The sequence below is a fragment of the Heterodontus francisci genome, chromosome 7 (genome assembly GCF_036365525.1).
Source record: "Heterodontus francisci isolate sHetFra1 chromosome 7, sHetFra1.hap1, whole genome shotgun sequence".
In the NCBI taxonomy this organism is placed as follows: domain Eukaryota; kingdom Metazoa; phylum Chordata; class Chondrichthyes; order Heterodontiformes; family Heterodontidae; genus Heterodontus; species Heterodontus francisci.
The window spans coordinates 8,523,424-8,543,758 of record NC_090377.1 but is presented as its reverse complement, the minus strand read 5'-3'; the positions used below and the strand labels follow the sequence as shown (position 1 = coordinate 8,543,758).

Sequence of the window (20,335 nt, the reverse complement as noted above, 5' to 3'; positions counted from 1 at the left end):
CCTGCAAGGATGTTGGTCCCGTTCCAGTTCAGGTGCAACCCGTCCGTCTTGTACAGGTCCCACCCTCGCCAGAAACAGACCCCCAGTGATCCAGGAAACTAAAGCCCTCTTCAGCCACGCATTCATCTGCTCTATCCTCCTATTCCTATACTCACTAGCACTTGGCACTGGGAGTAGTCCAGAGATTACAACCTTTGAAGTCCTGCTTTTTAATCTACTACCTAGCTCCCTAAATTCTTGTTGCAGGGCCTTATCCCTCTTTCTACCTGTGTCAGTGGTGCCAATGTGAACCACAACCTCTGACTGTTCACCCTCCCCCTTCAGAATGTCCTGCAGCCGCTCCGTGACATCCTTGACCCTAGCAGCAGGGAGGCAACATACCATCCTGGAGTCACGTTTGCGGCCACAGAAACGCCTATCTGTACCCTTTACAATAGAATCCCCTATCACTATAACTCTCCCACTTTTCTTCCTCCCTTCCTGTGCAGCTGAGCCATCCGTGGCTCCCTAATAGGCCCTACTCTTTCTTTAGTTGTCCTCTTGAACTTCATGTATTTATGAAAAATCTTTGGGTTTTCCTTGATTTTAACTTACCAATGTTTTTTCATGCACTCTCTTTGCTTTCCTAATTTCCTTTATAATCTCACCCCGACACATTTTATACTCCTCTACATTTTCTGCAGTTTTGAGTCCTCAGTATCTGTTACAAGCTTCATTATTTTTCTTTATGAAAGCAGAAAGTAACAAACAACAACAACTTATATTTACATAGAGGTTTTAACATAATAAAACATCCCAAGGTGCCTCATAGGAGCATTAAAAAACAAAATTTGACACTGAACCACAAAAGGTGATATTCGGACAGATGGCCAAAAGCCTGGTCAAAGAGGTAGGTTATAAGGAATGCTTTAAACAGAGAAGGGATAGATAGGTCATTTTCAGGTTGACAGGCTGTAACAAGTGGGGTACCGCAAGGATCAATACTTGGGCCTCTACTATTTACAATCTGTATTAATGACTTAGATGAGGGGACTGAATGTACTGTATCCAAGTTTGTTGACGATACAAAGCTAGGTTGGAAATTAAACTGTGAGGAGGACATAAAGAGGCTGCAAAGGTGAATGACTGGGAATGTTGCTATTCAGAGGGATCTCTGTCCTTGTACACGAATCACAGAAAGTTAACATGCAGGTACAGCAAGCAATTAGGGAAGCAAATGACATGTTAGCTTTTATTAAAAAGGAATTGGAGCATAACAGTAAAGAAGCCTTACTACAATTCTACAGGGTGTTGGTGAGGCCACACCTTGAGTACTGTGTACAGTTTTGGTATCCTTAGCTAAGGAAGGATATTACTTCTTAGAGAGATTGCAACAAAGGTTCACTGCACTGGTTCCTGGGTTAAGGGGATTGTACTATGAGGGAGATTGAGTAGACTAGGCCTATATTTTCTAGAGTTTAGAAGAATGAGAGGTAATTCTTAAGGGACTGAAAAGGTTGTGAATCTTTGGAATTCTCTACCCTAGAGATCTGTAGATGCTCAGTCGTTGAGTATATTCAGGATAGATTGATAGATTTTGGATAGTAAGGGAATTAATGGATAGGGCAAGAAAGTGGAGTGGAGGTAGATGATCAGCCATGATCTTATTGAAAGGGAGCAAGGTCGAAGGGCTAAATGGGCTACTCCTATTTCTCATGTTCTGGATAAGGAGGGGAGCAGAACTAGCGTTAAAAGCTCTGGATAAGACACAGTTGACACACCAACCTTCTCCAAAGCTGTCTTCCTCCATCCAGCTGATTGGGACTGCCCTCCTATGGTTCCATTTTTGTCTAACCATTCATAGCCAGAGAATCTAATGCAATATCTTCTCTTTCAGCTCCCACATCATTTAACTCTGGTGGCCCCCAAGAATCTATCCTTGGACATCTCCTATTTCTCATCTACATTCTGCCCCTTGGCAACTTCATCCTAGAACACGTATGTTCCACTTGTATAGTGATGACACTCAGCTCTATCTCACTGCCATTTCTCTTGACCCATCTGCTATCTCTGATCTGTCAAACTGCTTGTCCAACATCCAGTACTGGATAAATAGAAATTTCCTTCAATTAAATATTGGAAAGACTGAAGCCATTGTCTTTAGTCTCTGGTCTCCCCTTCAAAAGTTCCCTAGCCACTCACTCCATCCCTCTCCCTGGAAACTGGCCGAGGCTGAACCAGACCGTTTGCAACCTTGTCATATTTGACAACGAGATGAGCTTCCGACCACACATTTACTTTGTCACCAAGACCTACAACTTCCGCCTCTGTAACATCACCTGACTCAGCCCATCTGCTGCTGAACCCTTCCTCCTTGCCTATTTTAACCTCTAGGTTTGGCTATGCCAGTGCTCTCATCTTTGTTTTCAGATTCCACCATGGCCTCATCCCTCCTTATCCCTCTTCCAGCCCTGCAAGCTTTCAAGATCTCTGTGTTCCACCAATTCTGGCCTCTTGCACATCCCTGATTTTAATTGCTCCACCATTGGCGGCCATGCCTTTCGCTGCCTAGGCCCTATGCGCTGGAATCTCCTCCCTAAACCTTCCATCTCTCTACCTCTCCTCCTTTTAAGATGATCCTTATAACCACCTCTGACCAAGCCATTTGTCTTTATGTGGCTCAGTGTCAAATCTTTGTTTGGTATCGCTCTTGTGAAGCATCTGGACATTTTACTACATAAAAGGCGCTGTATAAATGCAAGTTGTTAAGGAGCGGAGCAGAACCAGTAATGAGGGGTACAAATAATGGCAGGAGCAGAACCTTCAATGAAAGGTCTCATTAGGAGAAGTTAAGAGTTCTGGATAATGAATGGACTGATTAATTGGGGAGTGAAACTAGTTGCACAGTTTAGCTGTAGTGGAGGAGAACGAGTAATAAATGGTCTGGACATGGGAAAATGGGTCAAAGGTCCAAAACTAAACAGGCTACAGCAGGGCATGGAGTGAGATATAGGCATAAGTTCTAATTGGGGCAACTGTCACCCATCTACATTTGAGCCAGACAGTCTGATTTTAAGGATTGACATCTGGTAATTATGATAGTTGAATAACTAGACAGAAAAATGTACTTTTCCCTGGTTGGACCATTGAAAAAGATGTATGCACATTGGCTTGCTCGTGTGTATGAGCTTGAGTCTTCTGTTGGGTATAGGAGCAGAGGGATCTTGGTGTGCAGGTACACAGGTCTTTAGAGGTAATAGCACAGGTGGACAAAGACTCTTAAAAAGGCAATCAGAATCCTGCATTTTGTGTCTAGTACAGAAAACAAGGTACTGTTGAGCTTGGCGATGACCCTAAGCCAATTAGAGGAAGGAAATAAAAAGAAGGCAAGAGATGCAGTGTAGATTCACAGAGATGTGACCAGGGATGAGGGGGCTACAGTTTTGAAGAAAGAATTCAGCAGTTAGGGCTTTTTCCTATGGCGCTGAGAAGGATAGGGGGCGACCTGATAGTGGTTTTCACATTATGAAGGGTTTGACCAGGTAAATAGTGATTGTTTCCACTGGTTGATGAGACAGTAACGAATTTAAGATATGCACAAAAAAATTAGAGATGTTAACAAAAACATGCTTTACACATGCGGAAAAAAACACTGGTGCAGACTTGACTGGCCAAGTGGTCTGTTTTTGTGCTTTAATATTCAGTGATTCATTTTATTCTGCACAAATGAACAACGTCTGGAACCAGAAACATGCAACCCTTCCCCCAGGCCTCCTCTATCAGTTGCATTTCCCATTTTCAGCTCATGAGCTGCAATTAATTTATTGGAACAAGCTATGAGTTCAAACTTGGTATTAAACATATTTCACTGGCTGTAATATCCTGAACTTATGAAAGGTGCTATATAAGTGGGTGTTTCTTCTTGATAAGGCCTCGGTTGCCTTGAATCAAACTATGAGCCAGAATTTTCTAGTAGTTGATCTGTAGTCAGAACTTTGCCAAAACTGTGGCAGAAACCATATTTACAAAGGCATTCCAGCGATGTTACAGCAACAGATCAGAAGCAGCTCCAAGGATATTACAGGCCAGTGACGTTGCATGTTGTGAATTCTCTTATCATTTCCAGGAAACAAAGGGGTCAGTCGTGTGATCAGGCTGCTTAAGGGGGTACTGCTGTGCTTAAAGGGCTTAGCATAGGTTTTGGTGGAAGCTAACTGTTGTGTCCAGAAGATTGTTGGAAGAGTGGCAAGAATTCTCCCTTTACTTAGAAAAGCTATGAAGTATTTCTAGAGTAGATAGTCCTCAAGACAGTGGCCATTTGGGGGACAGAGGAAAATCTTCCTATCAGTTACTCTGGAGTAGGGTATGGCAAGATGTAGCCAATTGTTTGAACATATAGCGCTGAATTTTACCCGCCCCTCAATGCCAAGGGTAGTGGCGGGGTGGGGGGGGCCATAAAATGCTAGCAGGAGTGGCCTGCCATGACGCACGACGCTGAGAAGGCTCCGCTGGATATTAACAGCAGCGGCGAGGCGTCAATGCGGACCCCCCCCCCCCCCCCCACCGCCTAGCAGTAGGGCCTTTATTAAAATATTGAAATTAGCTAAATTAAAGTGCAAATGAACTTACCTGCCGCTACCAGCTGTCCCACGCCAATTTTATGGCCAGCCGGCCGCAACTCGTGCGCCTTCGCAACTCCGTTGGAGTTCCGAGGCGAGACGATGCTGGGGAGGAATAAAATTATCAGGGCTGGGGGGTGGAGCGGGGAAAACCATTCCTATTGGTTGTGGGGATGTTGGGCAGGGTTTGAGGGTCAAAGTTACTGAATTCGGGGGTAATGTTCGGAATTTCAAAAAGTGTATTTTTGGGGGATAGGTCAATTTATGTGTTGAGGGCTCGGGAGGGGGAGATGGTGGTGGGAGAGGGGATGCAATGTTGAAATAAACATTAACTGACTTTTATCATCGCACTGGCACCTTTAAATATATAAATCTATCCTGAAGGGCTTGAAGCCCTTTAAAAATGGCACCTGCATGGTGGTGCCGGACTCCGTTGCCGGGGACGCGGCAGCCGCACTCTCGACATCATCAGGAGCATCCGCTCCACCCGCTCCATTTAAATGAGCCCCAATGTGTAATATCGCGAGAGCTATGCAGTGGCACTTCCGTGACGGAAGGCCACCAACTTCACAGCGGCCGCCGCGGAGCACAGTGCGCTGATAAAATTCAGCCCATACTCTATATAGTACTCATGGAAAGTAAAGTGGAAAAAGCTGAGGAAGTTTACCAAGATATGGAAATTTAGTGGGTGTGGACCAAAGTGTATTCCACACAGTATGATGTCACTTCTGTAATGCAGCCATTGGCCCCACCTTTCACTTCTTGAGCCTCCTAAATACAGGCCAAGATTATCTCTCCAGTACTTTTGGTACAAGCTGGGAATACATTACAGGAATTGTTACAGCAAAAGTCTATGATTTTACAACCATTAAAACATAGGCTGGGGGTGAGGAATCTCTCATTATGGCTCTTGATGTGTGCCAGGAGTGGAAAATCGCGAGCACTGTGTCATATCTGCAACTCCAACTTAGCAGCTACAAAGTTATAGGCTTCAATTCACTCATACAATTCTGGCATGTTTTCCACTGACTTACTGTATAATTTTCTTTTATGCTTTGTTAGAGTCATAGAATGATTACAGCACTGAAGGAGGCCATTGGGCCTGTCCTATCTGTGCCAGCGCTCTGCAAGAGTAACTCAGCTAGTCCTACTCCCCTGCCTTTTCCCCCAAGCCCTGAAATTGTTTCCTCTTCACAAATCGTGAAAGCCGCGATTGAGCCTGCCTCCACTATACTCTCATGCAGTGCATTCCAGATCCTAACCACTCATTGCATAAAAATGTTTTTCTTCATGTCACCTTTGCCAATCACCTCTGGGTCTCGACCCTTCTGCCAATGGGAACAGTTCCTCTCTATCTATTCTCTCCAGACACTTCATGATTTTGAATACCTCTATCAAATCTCCTCTCAACATTCTCTAAGGAGAACAACCCCAGTTTTTCTAATCTACCTCCTAACCAAAGTCTCTTATCCCTGGAACCATTCTCGTGAATCTTTTCTGCATTCTCTCTAAAGCCTTCACATCCTTCCCAAAGTGTGGTGCCCAGAATTGGACACGATATCCCAGTTGAGGCCGAACCTCAAAGGTTCACCATAACCTCTTGTGGCGGAGATGATTGGCCTTCAACAACCACAGCCAGCCTACTTTGTGTTAGGTATGACTCTAACCAGTGAAGAGTTTTGCCCCTGATTCCCATTGACTTCAATTTTGGTAGGGCTCCTTGATGCCACACCTAGTCAATTACTGCTTTGATGTCAAGGGTAGGCATGCTTACCTTACCTTTGGAACTCAGCTTCTGTTGTCAATGTTTGGACCAAAGATGTAATGTGGTCTGGAGCTGAGTGGTCCTGACTATACCCAAACTGAGCACTGGTCAGCAAGTTGTTGCTGAGTAGGTGCCACTTGATAGCACTGTCCACAACACCTTCCATCACTTTGCTAGAGAGTAGACTGATGGGGCAGTAATTGGCCAAATTGGATTTATCTTTCATTTTATGGATAGGACATACCTGGGCAATTTTCCACATTGTCGGGTAAATGCCAGTGTTGTAGCTGTACAGGAACAGCTTGGCTAGGGGCACAGCTAGTTCTGGAGCGCAAGTCTTCGATACTACTGCCGGGCTTTTGTCAGGGCCCATAGCCTTTGCTGTATCCAGTGTCTTCAGCTGTTTTTTGATATCACATGGAGTGAATCGAATTGTCTGAAGAATGGCATCTAAGATGGTTCGGTAATGCCAGTCACTCACATAAATATACACGTGGATACGAATTAGGAGCAGGAGTAGGCCACTCGGACCCTCGAGCCTGCTCCGCCATTCAATAAGTTCATGGCTGAACTGATTACTCCACATTCCCACCTACCTTTACCCCCTTGCTTATCAAGAATCTATCTGCCTTTGCCTTAAAAATATTCAAAGACTCTGCTTCCACTGCCTTTTGAGGCAGGGGGTTCCAAAGACTCAACGACTCTCTGAGAGAAAAAATTTCTCCTCATCTCTGTTTTAAATGGACAACCCCTTATTTTTAAACAAAGACCCCTAGTTCTAGATTCTTCCACAAGGGGAAACATCCTTTCCACATCCACCCTGCCAAGTCCCCTCAGAATTAGATTAGATTAGATTAGAGATACAGCACTGAAACAGGCCCTTCGGCCCACCGAGTCTGTGCCGAACATCAACCACCCATTTATACTAATCCTACGCTAATCCCATATTCCTACCAAACATCCCCACCTGTCCCTATATTTCCCTACCACCTACCTATACTAGTGACAATTTATAATGGCCAATTTACCTATCAACCTGCAAGTCTTTGGCTGTGGGAGGAAACCGGAGCACCCAGAGAAAACCCACGCAGACACAGGGAGAACTTGCAAACTCCACACAGGCAGTACCCGGAATCGAACCCGGGTCCCTGGAGCTGTGAGGCTGCAGTGCTAACCACTGCGCCACTGTGCCGCCCCTAGAATCTTACATGTTTAAATCAAGTCGCCTCTTACTCTTCTAAATTCCAGCGGATACAAGCCTAGCCTGTCCAGTCTTTCCTCATAAGACAGCCTGCCCATCCAGGTATTAATCTAGTTAACCTTCTCTGAACTGTTTCCAACGCATTTACATCCTTCCTTAAATAAGGAGACCAATGCAGTACTCCAGATGTGGTCTCACCAATGCCCTGTATAGCTGAAGCATAACCTCCTTACTTTTGGATTCAATTCCCCTCGCGATAAATGATAACGTTCTAATAGCTTTCCTAATTACTGTACCTGCATACTAATCTTTTGCGATTCATGCACTAGGACACCCAGATCCCTCTGCATCTCAGAGCTCTGCAATCTCTTACCATTTAGATAATATGCTTCTTTTTTGTTCTTCCTGCCAAAATGGACAATTTCACATTTTCCCACATTATACTCCATTTGCCAGGTCTTTGACCACTCACTTAATCTATCTATATCCCTTAGTAGCCTATTATGTACTCTTCACAACTTATTTGCATAAGTGGCCTTAGTGTCTTAATTAACTGAACTGTGACACTGCTCAACTAATCCTTGAAGCTCACATGTAGATGAGGAATTGTACCAGTTACAGTCAATAACTCCCTGTAACCAACGTCATAAAGTAGTATTGGGATAAAGTTTCCATTGAGTGTAATGCTTGACTACAAATAGCACACAGAAGTGTGCCACAACTTATACCTGAACTTCACCAGTCAGAAAATACTCCTGAATTATGTTTGTGCATGGTTTTATTAAAAATGTTTTTTCTCTAACATTGCAGTTACCGATTGAGCAATAAAGGTTATTGTCCTTAGTTTTTTTGAAAAAGGAAGTAAATTCCGATTCTGATGCTTTTATCTGTCCATCTGCTGCACCCCATCCTGGGGTCACAAAATGAAGATGGCGAGTAGAGGCTGATTTACATAAGGAAATGAGTTCAGTTTGGAAAAGTCTTTTAAAGATAAAACTGCCCTTGTGATTCCTTGATAAAATGTTAGAGTTACCCATCATATAAGGAAGATAACAATTTGAAGAATGAGAAAACAAAACCTAGAAATCAGTAACCTGAGATTTTAGAAAATTTAATAAAACCTTTTAAAATTGACTGTATTTTCTTGCTTTCTAGGGACTACTCTACTCAACCCGCTATAACTGAGAAAGGTGCGTATAACTTTAAAGTCAGTTTGATATTAAAGTAATGTTGTGAATCGTGTTAACTTTTTATTTCTTTCTGTCTTATGCATTGACCACATATCTCTGGAGTTAGCTTGTTATGGTGGTGGGGTGGGGGGAACTTCCGAGGGATGATGTACCATCAAGACAGCTCGATGGTGATGACATCCAGGATAAGGGCTGTTGTCCACATGACCACTTTCTTACTGTGTTGCCTATAAATCCAAGTGTAAGTTTAACTTTTGCCCCCCGCAACAAAAAGTCCTTTTTACTCAGATTCTTTCAAGTTGGCATATCTGGAAAGTCTATATACTTATATACTTGCTGCTCTTAACTTTCCTCTCTTCTTCCTTCTATTCGGTGTCCTACATTTTCTTCCTCTTCATGGTGTTGAAATCCAAACTTATCACATTTTTTCCTGCTCTAACGTTCTCACAGGATTTAATTGAAAATGCTTATTACCATCAGTCTTCTCTTCATCGGACGATCTGCAAGGATTTGAATTGCAAGTTTGACACCACCGAGTCACTACCACTTTGCTTACTTTGTTTTCATCATCTCACTCCGGATCACTTTCCACAATGATATACAAGGCCCTCTCCATCCACCACCTCATCATAACTATAACCATATCTATTGTTGTCCTGGCTCTGAAAGAAACCTGCCTTAAAAGCAAATCCTTTCCCATTACTAAAGTCATTCTGTGGATAAGAATGTCCCATGTGGCAGTAGCATCAGTGTCATCACCAGATTCCATCTTGCTCTCTCACCCTATTCCTTTGGCACCATTGCTTCCTTCAAGTATCTTACCCTTCTCTATTCCTCACACCCCTCTTTCAAAGTTTGCATGATTTACAAACCTCCAAAGTTTCATGGTAATTCCCTCCTTGAGATCTTCTCCCTGAACCTTAGCATTGAGTGACTTCTCATCTTTTGCGATTCCAACCTATATCCTCCACTTGTTTGCACTTACATTCAAATTTCACTTAACCTTCCCACACACACCTTTCCCACCCACTTGACTTCGCTATTGCAAATTGCCTCGCCACCTCCTAGGTCTTGAGCAGTAAAGCTATCGCTAAGCACTTCCTCTTGTCCTTTACCACTCACATTTCTGCAGCGCTGTCATTAGCTTGAGTTCAAACTGCTTTTCCTCTGCCCTTCCAGTCAATATGATAGCACTGCTGCTGTTAACTTGCTCAACAGTTTTCCCTTTAGTTCCCTCACTCTCACCAAATTACTCACTGTCTCCCACCTTGCTAGTCCCTCTGGTTAGCTTCCACCTTTACTCCTTAAAGTCTGAGGGTCATCCGGGGTCCAGGGCCATATGTAATTTAATCATGTCAAGCATTGTCATGCCTCCCTCTCTATGGTGAAATCACCTTTACTTCTCTTGGAGAATAAAAGTAACCCATAACTCTTTACAACAGACTCCTCAAAAACACTTATCATGGAATTTTACATCACAGAAGGAGACCATTTGGTCTTTGCTTGCTCTTTGAAAAAGCTATCCAAATAGTACCACTTCCTCACTCTGTCCCCATAGCCCTTGACCCACCCTTTCCAGCTACTTTTCCAACACCAAACATGAACAGCTCATGGACTGTTTCAACTCCATGGGGCCAATATTCCATTATCTTTCTGCCACATACCTACCAGAACTCCCATCAGGAGTGTGACAATGACTAAACTATCCTGTGACCTAACAAGAAAAGGTAGCTGACAGACAGCCTGTTCCATAGCCTCTGCTACTGCTACATTTGAACTATCCAGACATGAAAAACAGAGGTCCAAGTTAATTTAGATGTTCATTCCTTGTAGGGATCTACCTCAGGAATGCCGCAGCAGATCATCTGGATATTCTGTAACGTTGTTCAGGGGCAAGCACTTTTCACACAACTCATTTATCTGTGGCTCTATATTTAATCTGGGAGAAGAAGGATGATGGAGGAATGTGGCTAGGGTGGAAACATTCAGACCACATCCTTGGCCTGGCAGGATATTAGTGGGTTGATATTCCAACAGAAACGGGTATAATGGCCTGATCAGTGGAAATGTGGTTCACTTTGGCGTCATTGCCTGCCCCCTCCTCCAAGACTTTTTCCCCACCCCCTATTAAAGAGGGCTGATGGACATAGGATTCAAATGTTTCTGGTAAGAGGGGAACCAAAGCCACAATTTGCAGACTCTCCATTAGGGTGGGCACTCAAGGTGCATTCCAGTGGTATGGGAGTTAGAGATTAGAGACTATTAAAATTAGGAAATCTCTTCCTGGCACTGGAAAGTCTGCCTTGATCCTAGCTAACACCATTTCACAATTCATTTCTGTGAAATCAGTTTTAGGGGTACAACATCTATCTGACACTACTGGCACCTTAGCAATATCTTCAATTGTGAAACAAATACAAAATATCCACTTAACACCCCATAGTAACACAACAATTCTGTGATTCTGTTCTGTAATATTATTGTCTTAAAACTGACCTGCCCAGCTGAATCTCTCAAAGGATTTATGTGGTTAACAATTACTTTCTGGTTTCTGGCATAAATAAAAAATACTTTCATTATCATTGTTGCACTAATCCACAGATTTTTAGTACTGTGCTAACATTTAATAGTGTCTTATATTTTCTGCTATTCTTCTAACAGTTACTATCATATATTATATTCGGTGTACCATTTCTTCATGGGATTAATTTGTTCATGAACCTCACTATCTAACCGTCTGTATCTTCCTCTTTATCCAAGGAACATACATAATTTTTCCATTCATGAATATGATTATTCTGGCCTCGTACCACTTTTTTAAAAATTCTTTCACGGGATGTGGGCGTCGCTGGCTAGGCCAGCGTTTATTGCCCATCCTTAATTTCCCTTGTGAAGGTGGTGGTGAGCCGTCTTCTTGAATTGATGCTGTCAATGCGGTGCAGGTACATCCATGCTGCTATTAGGAAGGGAGTTCTAGGTTTTTGACCCAGTGACAGTGAAGGAACGGCAATACAGTTCCAAGCCAGGATGGTGACTGGCTTGGAGGGGAACTTGCTGGCGGTGGTGTTCCCATGCATTTGCTGCCCTTGTCTTTCTAGGTGGTAGAGGTTGCGGGTTTGGAAGGTGGTGTCGAAGGAGCCTTGGTGAGTTGTTGCAGTTCACCTTGTAGATGGTACACATTTCTGTCACTGTGCTTTGGTGGTGGAGGGATTGAATGTTGAAGGTGGTGGATGGGGTGCTGGTCGAGCGGGCTGCTTTGTCCTGGATGGTGTCAGGCTTTTCCAGTGTTGTTGGAACTGCACTTTTCCAGGCAGGTGGAGAATATTCCATCACACCTCCTGACTTGTGCCTTGCAGATGGTGGAAAGGCTTTGGAGAGTCAGGAGGTGAGTTACTCACTGCAGAATTCCCCATCTCTGACCTGCTCTTGTAGCCACAGTATTTATATGGCTGATCCAGTTCAGTTTCTCAATTTACTTGTATATTGAGCCTTTATTCTTGTAAATTGGGCCTTTCTAAAGTCTGGAACCAGTACTAAATTATCTGCAGCAGTAATTTTTATCGCCAGCTAAAATCTGGTGTACAGTTTTCACTGTTGGTCAGATGTTCCAGATTGGACACTGTCCCAGAAGCACTGCTAAGGACTAAATCACATCAATTATTTTCCCTTGTATTTCCCCAGCATGCTGAGTTAAGGATGCAGTCATTAACAGCATCAATTAGTATTTCTGTTTTGCTCCTTTGAGACTTGGTAGCTTTCCCATCATACCACTCAATGGTTGGGTAATTAAAAGGTCCCATAATGCAAGTGCTACCGTGTCCTCTTGCCATTTTAATTTGCTCACAGTATTCTTCATCTTATCGAGCCTGTTGTCGTAGAGGTCTGTAAACGGTGCAAATAATCATTTCAGTATGAATCTTCAATTCAGGCAGTGGATAATAGAGGATCAGTTACTGTCTTACACACTCCGGCCTTTGCTGTGCCAATAGAGACACTGAATGATCAGACATAGTACCACATCTGCTCTACCAGGTGGGTACTTTTTAAATCCAAAAACCAGAGGGAGTGATTCATGGTAAAGATTGCTGTCAGAATTCTTAATCCAGATACCATATAAGCATTTCTAAAACAAAAAGTAAGTTTTATTTAAGTCTAATGTAATGAATAATTATTATTTTCCAGAAGCTGAGACAAGAGACACGACTGAGACATGCATACTTTCTTCATCTGATGAAGACAAGGAATCTGAGGTGAGAGATTAAAATTGTAGAAAATTAATTAAGTATACCAAGTTGGTCAGTATCTGTATACTGTATTCGCTGCTCAAAAATTTAAACAAAAGTGCAATTTGGCATTCAGTAGCTTCCTAAAAGGCACTAGTGAAGTGGAGAGGGTCAGTTATATCCTTCTGTGGGCTGGAGATAAAGGATTAAATTTATTTAATAGCTGGGACCTGAGCGAAGAGGACAGCAGAAACCCAGACAAAATATTTGAAAGATTCAGCACCCATCTCGAGCCAAAATCAAATCATTGGATATACCAATATGAATTTCAAGCCCTCAGTCAGGAACTATGGGAGCCTATTGACAATTTTGTAGCAAGATTGAAAAATGCAGCCAGAAAATGTAAATTTAAGGATGCAGATGAACAGCTGATAGATCAGCTCATTTGGGGTTCTGCACATCCTGAAGTACAGAAATCTCTAATCGAACAGGACAAGCTCACAATATCACAGGCTATCGACACTGCCAGAGCACGAGCAGACAGATGAAGACTCTGACTACCCAAACGGCTAGCCTTCAGTTAAGCCAAGAGACAGGCAGCAGGGTTGATGCAGTGAAACAACAACAAAAGAATGTACACCAGACAGAGAGAAAGATGTGCAGGAGCTGGGGATGACCACATGAATTGACAGACAGAAGGAAATGACCCACATATGGATCAATCTGCAGAGCTTGCAGAAAGACCAATCACTGGAAAAAGATGTGCAGAACAAGACAAGAAGGTGGTAGATGAGTCATCAGAGCCAGAGTAACAGGGCAAAGGAATAGTGAAATAAAGCAAAACATCCATACCCTGGAAGATGGCAATGGGATTGAGAACATGAAAGACATAGGAACCATAGAATTGCATGAAATGTCTGGATGTGACAGTTCCCAGAGAAAAATTCACACAACCATTCAGATCAGGAAGAGGCTGAGAACTAAGCCCATAACGATAAATCTGAAGGTGAAGATTGATACTGGAGTGCAGAGTAACATCATCCCACTCAGACTATACCAGAAGATCTTTCCTGAAAATTTGGAGGAAAATGCTTATCCAAGGACAGATGCTCTGAAAGCAAACAACGTCATGCTCACAGCATATGGGGGAACTGAGATTCGACAGTTAGGAGCAACCCAAATCCGAGGGACACACAAAGGAAAAGATGTTAACTGTATGTTCTACGTCACAGAAACAGACGGTCCAGCTATCCTAGGGTTGAGCAGTTGTGAACAGCTGCAGAGTATCTTAGTAAACCATGAGGTGAAGGAGGTGACGCTGAGGGTTGAAGGTAGTACACCCATTGAAAAGCGCCCTCCGATCAGAAGCAAAGAAGATCTGGTACAAATGTACCCCAGAGTGTTTTGATGAGATGGTTGGATGCTTCGAAGATTTTGAGTATCACATCACTATTGACCCAGCAATGAAACCAGTGATTCACCCCCCACGTAAAGTACCCGTAGAACTAAAAAGAAAGCTTGAAAGAGAGCTCCAAGAAATGGAAGAAAAGAAGGTGATAGCCAGAGTCACAGAGCCCACAGATTGGGTAAATTCCATCGTGGTGAGAGAGAAGCCAAATGGACGGCTAAGAATTTGCCTAGATCCCAAAGATCTTAACCAAGCAATAAAGAGGGATCACTATCCTATTCCAACATTGGAAGAAATAAAACCAGCACTGGCAGGGGCAAAAGTTTTCAGCAAGCTTGATGCCAGAAATGGCTACTGGAATGTGAAGCTAGATGCAGAATCTTCACTGTTGACAACAATCAACACACCCTTTGGATGATACAAATTCCTGCATCTACCCTTTGGCCTCAAAGTGAGCCAGGATGTGTTCCAACAGAAAGTAGACGAGACATACAGGGGATGCAAAGGAGTAGTCGGCATAACTGATGATATCCAGATATATGGTGTGGATGAAAAAGATCATGACAACCATCTATATGAAGCCATGGAGAGAACCAGGAAAACTGGGATTAAGCTAAACGCAGGCAAATGCATTGTGAAAGTGACAGAATGCCAGTTCTTCGGAATGGTGTACACACCTGATGGAGTCAAGCTGAGCCCTGAAAGAATCTCAGCCATCTCGAGGATGGAAGCCCCAAGAGACAAGAGAGAGTTTCTTTTTTTTTTTGAGAGGTTTCCTTGGTTTGATGCAATACATGAACTCCTTTATTCCGCACATGTTGGGACACACAGCAAACCTGCAGGAGCTGATGAAAGAAGATGTAGAGTACCAGTGGTCAGAGTCAGATGATAGGAGTTTCAACAAACTCAAAAAGAGAGTATTCAAGGAGACAAGTCTGTCATGCTATGACAGAAAGCAACCTATCACTCTGCAAGTAGATGCTTCCACAAAAGGATTGGGAGCAGACCTGGTACAAGAGGGGAAGCCAATGTCATTTGCGTCCAAAGTTCTGACATCAGCTGAGACAAGATATGCCAACATAGAGAGAGAGCTTTTGGCAGTCATGTGTGGATATGAGAGGTTCCACACATATCCCTATGGGAGGAAGTTCGCAGTGGAGAGTGATCATCATCCACTGGAGCAGATCTACAAGAAAAACCTAAGTAAAGCAACAGCAAGACTGCAGAGGTTACTCTTCAGGCTTCAGAGTTATGATTTCACTCTGAAATATAAGCCAGGAAGAGAAATGGTGCTGGCAGACACCCTATCTCGCTTGTCACTGCAGGAGAAACATAAGATAAAAGATCTAGACATAAAGATTCATCACTTAGTGAATGTAACACCACCAAAACTTAGTCAAATTAGAGTTGAGACCAGCAAAGATGAGGAGTTACAGACGCTATCTCAGCAAGTGATCCAGGGATGGCCTGATAAGATACAGCACACACAGCCAGCAATACTGTACTGGTCTATCAGAGATGACATCTCACTAGAAGATGGTGTTCTGCTGGCCGGATCCAGAATAATCATATCCAAAACAATGCAGGAAGAACTTCTCCAAAAGATACACAAAGGCCATATGGGAGTGGAGAAGTGTAAGCTCAGAGCCAAATCAGCTGTGTACGGGATAGGCATATACAAAGATATCGAAGATATGGTGTCTACATGCAATGTATGCCAGAAGAACAGAAACTCACAACAGAAAGAGGAGATGATAGCTACCGAAGTACCACCCAGACCATGGAATACTGTGGGAGTCAATTTATTCACACGTAATCAAGAATGGTATCTCATTGTCACAGACTAGTACTCAAAATTCCCATTTATCTGGAAGAAAACTTGAGCTCCACAACAATCACCTCAGCAGTACGAGTTCTGTTTGCTGAGCAAGGGATTCCTGAAAGGTTAATATGTGACGCTGGCACCCAATTTACATTCAGAGAATTTAAGGAATTCGCTGACCAATATGGGTTCAACACCATCATCTCATCACCACACTACCCATGGGGACACAGATTTATAAAAAGACATGTCCAGACGGTCAAAAGAACACTTGTGAAATGCCAAGAGACGAAGGAAGATCCAAACCTGGCCTTACTGTCACTCCGATCTACACCTCTCAAGGCTGACATGAAATCACCTGCAGAGCTGTTAAATGGAAGAAAATATGAGGCAACTCTACCAAGCAAAATACATCCTTCAAGTGACCAGAAGGAAGTGAGACAACTCACTGAAGCACAGATAAGAGGAGAGCAGCACTTCAACAGGTATGCTAAATCCCGACTTGAGCTGTTGAAGGGAGAAACTGTACATGTACAGGATCCAATCATGAAAACCTGGAGCCCAGCAAAAGTTGTTGGTGAAGCTGAGACTCCAAGGTCATATATCATCAAGACCGAAACTGGTAATCGAAAATGAGAAGGAACAGAATCTATATTAGAGCCTACACCTGAGCTGGAACAACAGAAAAGACCATCAACACCAGAAACATCACTATCCCAGTAAGATAACATTAACAACATCACCAGCAAGTGACACAACATTGCCTGTACAGCATGCCAACTCACCACTGACAGCAACAAATGCCAAATCTACAAGATGGAGGCACAACATCTTACCACCCAAGCGATACCATGAATAATATTTTTAAAAAGAAATACATGCCATAAAAGACTCTAAAAAGAGTCTCAGATTATTTCCACAAGTCGGATGGTAATCTTCTTTATTTATATTGACAGTTATATTGATATGGGGCATTATGTTTTAAAGAAAGAGGGATGTTATATATTGTTATACTATCTGTAAAGTGTTAGGAACTAATTTGCTAGGAATTAGTTGTTATGTGTAAGTGGGCGGGGGGCACATTCACAGCTGCACTGGCGAGTATTGTTATATGTAAGACAAGAACCAGTTCAACTGAGACAGCCTGGTGCCGTAATAAACAGACTGACTGCAGCCTTTTCCAAGTTCAAGTGTGATTCCTTCCAATATTTGGGAACCAGAAAACAACATAAAGACACAACAGCTGAGAATTGTATCTTTTTAGTACTGAGTCACTAGTAAGCCACAGAATTGAAAATAGCAAACAGTTTAACAATCCATGAATGATTATTTAAGACTTAGTTGGCAAAAAAAATCATCAGTGGGCAAAACAAAGTAATCACAGTTTCCCAATATAGGTGGAACTCCTTGATGGGAATATGCTTTCGTAAAATTGTTGCTTATAATTCCTTTATTCGAACTCTATTTTCTGCAGGAAAACGAAGACTTGTGCGCTCTTGATCAAGATTAATGGTGGACTGTAGAAAATGGAATGGCAAGCAGATCTGAGTGCCTCTTACATTTTCACACTTACATTGTATAAAAAGTGCTCTAATCTTAAATACATCATTACAAAATCAACATGTATCACTATTAGATTACTTGAATAAATGTGAGTTAATGGTCACCAAATTTGATAGCAGGCACACTAATTTCATGAGCTGATTGTCTGAGAAACTCATTTTAATTTAATGATAGTGACTTTCAAGCTTAGTTTTTGGTATTTCTTAGAAATATACTCATAATTTTTAAGACAGTTTCTTATATTGTATGTTTATAGTAAGGTACAACTCCTGATGTGATGCACACAATTAAAAACTAAAGTTCTAATATTCCTGTCCCTGGTGGCACAAAAACAGCATAACCTCAGCAAATATCCCAGATCCTCAACACTTTTCCTACCCTGTATAACTTTTCACGAGCAATGAGGGGGAGGTATTTGGACATATATTCCATCGTTTATGCCCGAGCAACACTAGATAGCAAGGTGCATGTGCCCCTTACATCCAACATTACAAAGAGCTGGGAGACAAAGGATTACATTTTAAATGGCTGGTTTCCCACACAGGTTTCAGTAGGGAATCCATCAAATTGAAAACCAGGCAGCATTTTGAATTTTTTTCAATCTTCAACTATCTTAATGTATTAAATTTGGGAGACATTTTAGAGGATAGGAAAATAGCTAACATACCCTCTTATTTAAGTTAGGTTTAAGAAACAAAGTTTGAAACTAAGCCAGTATATTTTTCATTTGTAGGAACATTTTTTTAAATGACTTTTGATTAATCTGTCGGGTGAACACTTTGAAAACCATAGCTCGTTAAAGCAGAGTCAGCATGAATTCAGGAAATGGAAATACGCCTAACCAACCTGTCGGTGTATTTTGAAACTGTTACTGGCATGAGAAATGCAAAATGTTTCAGGAATATTTTGGCAGAAGCTCCGCATTGGCTATTTATGGGCACTGCATGCAGTGATGGGATAGGGGGTGAAGTATGTCACTGGACAGATAATTGGGTGAAAACAAAAAATACAGGATAACTATAGTGTCCACAGTGTTCAGCTCCATTCCTTATTCCTCTGATAATGAAGCAGCCCATGACAGCCTACATCAGGACCTCAACAGCATTCGGACTTGGGCTGACAAGCAGCTGATAATGCCCATGCTATGTAATGACTACCTTCAAAAAGAGAAATTCCAACCATCTCACCTTGACCTACAACTTCACTATTACTAAGTTTGCAACATCAACCTTTTAGGTTTCACCATTGACCAAAAGCAGCACTGGATTAGCCATATCAACAATGTGGCTATAAGATTCTGCAGCTCACTTCCTGTTCCCTTAAAGCTCTCCACCATTCCAAACATTCGTCAGGAGTATGCTAGAATGCTCACCATTTACATGAATGGTTGTAACAGAAACAACTCGAAAAGTGTGACACCATCCAGAACAGATCAGTTCACTTGATCAGTGCCCATACCACTGAACTCAGTAATCATCACCACCACCACTAATGCACTGTGGTTGTGACATGTAAGATCTACAGAATGCACTACTGCAACTCACCAGGGTCACTTCAGTGGGATCTCTCTTACCCATACTCTTTACCACCAAGAAGGGAAAGAGCAGCAGTGTCAGGGTAACACCAGCATCTTTATGTTGCCCCCCGCCCCCAAAATCGCACCCATCCTGACTTAGACATGTATCACCATTCCTTCATCATTCTTCAATCAATATGGAATTCCCTACCTAACATCAATGTGGGAGCACCATCACCACAAGGACCACAACAATTCAAGAATAGACTCACCACTACCTTAGGGCAACTAGGGATGGGCAGTAAATGCAGCCTTGCCTGTTTCACCCACATCCTCAGGAATAGAAATTAACTATAACACTCCTTAACTAGAGTTCTGGGGACTGTTGGACCAGAGTGCAAAGACATAATTCTTTCTTCATTTTAAAGTCATATATTCTGTCATTATTTTGATATACTTTGATTTTATATTTATAGTTATATATCAATATGGCAATTTTTGAAGCATAGAAATACAGTTGGGTTTCAGCAATGTAGTTTCTGTGTTAAGGAGTTGGGAGATCCAAAACGTTACAGGCCCAACACTTGAAGTGGGTGTGATTGCAGGTTTGCATAACATATAATCATAGAATGGTTACAGCACAGATGAAGGCCATTTTGGCCCATCATGTCTGTGCCGGCTTTCTACAAGAGCAACTCACTTAGTCCCACTCCCTCGCCTTTTGCCCGCAGCCCTGCAATTTTTTTCTCTTCAGATAAGTGTCTAATTCTCTTTTGAAAGCCACGATTGAATCTGCCTCCATCATATTCTCAGGCAATGCATTCCACATCCTAAGCCCTCACTGCGTAAAAATGTTTTTCCTCATGCTGCTGTTTCTTCTTTTGCCAATTATCTTAAATCAATGTCCTCTGGTTCTCAGTCCTTCCACCACAAGGAACTGTTTCTCCCTATCTACTCTGTCCAGACCCCTCGTAATTTTGAACACCTCTATTAAATTTCCTCTTAATCTCTTCTCCAAGAACTGACTCAGCTTCTCCAATCTATCCATA

At 42.4% G+C, this 20,335-nt stretch overlaps 1 protein-coding gene across 1 annotated transcript in view; it reads left to right on the top strand.

Annotated features, from left to right (window-relative positions):
- Positions 1–17,822, top strand: part of LOC137371661 (glial fibrillary acidic protein-like) — a 151,208-nt gene extending 133,386 nt beyond the window's left edge. The window contains exons 7-9 of the mRNA XM_068034458.1: positions 8,720–8,754; positions 12,937–13,004; positions 17,682–17,822. Of these exons, the coding sequence (XP_067890559.1) occupies positions 8,720–8,754; positions 12,937–13,004; positions 17,682–17,717 (139 nt within the window). The 3' untranslated portion in view covers positions 17,718–17,822. The remainder of the gene's footprint in view (positions 1–8,719; positions 8,755–12,936; positions 13,005–17,681) is intronic.
- Positions 17,823–20,335: the final 2,513 nt, after the last annotated feature.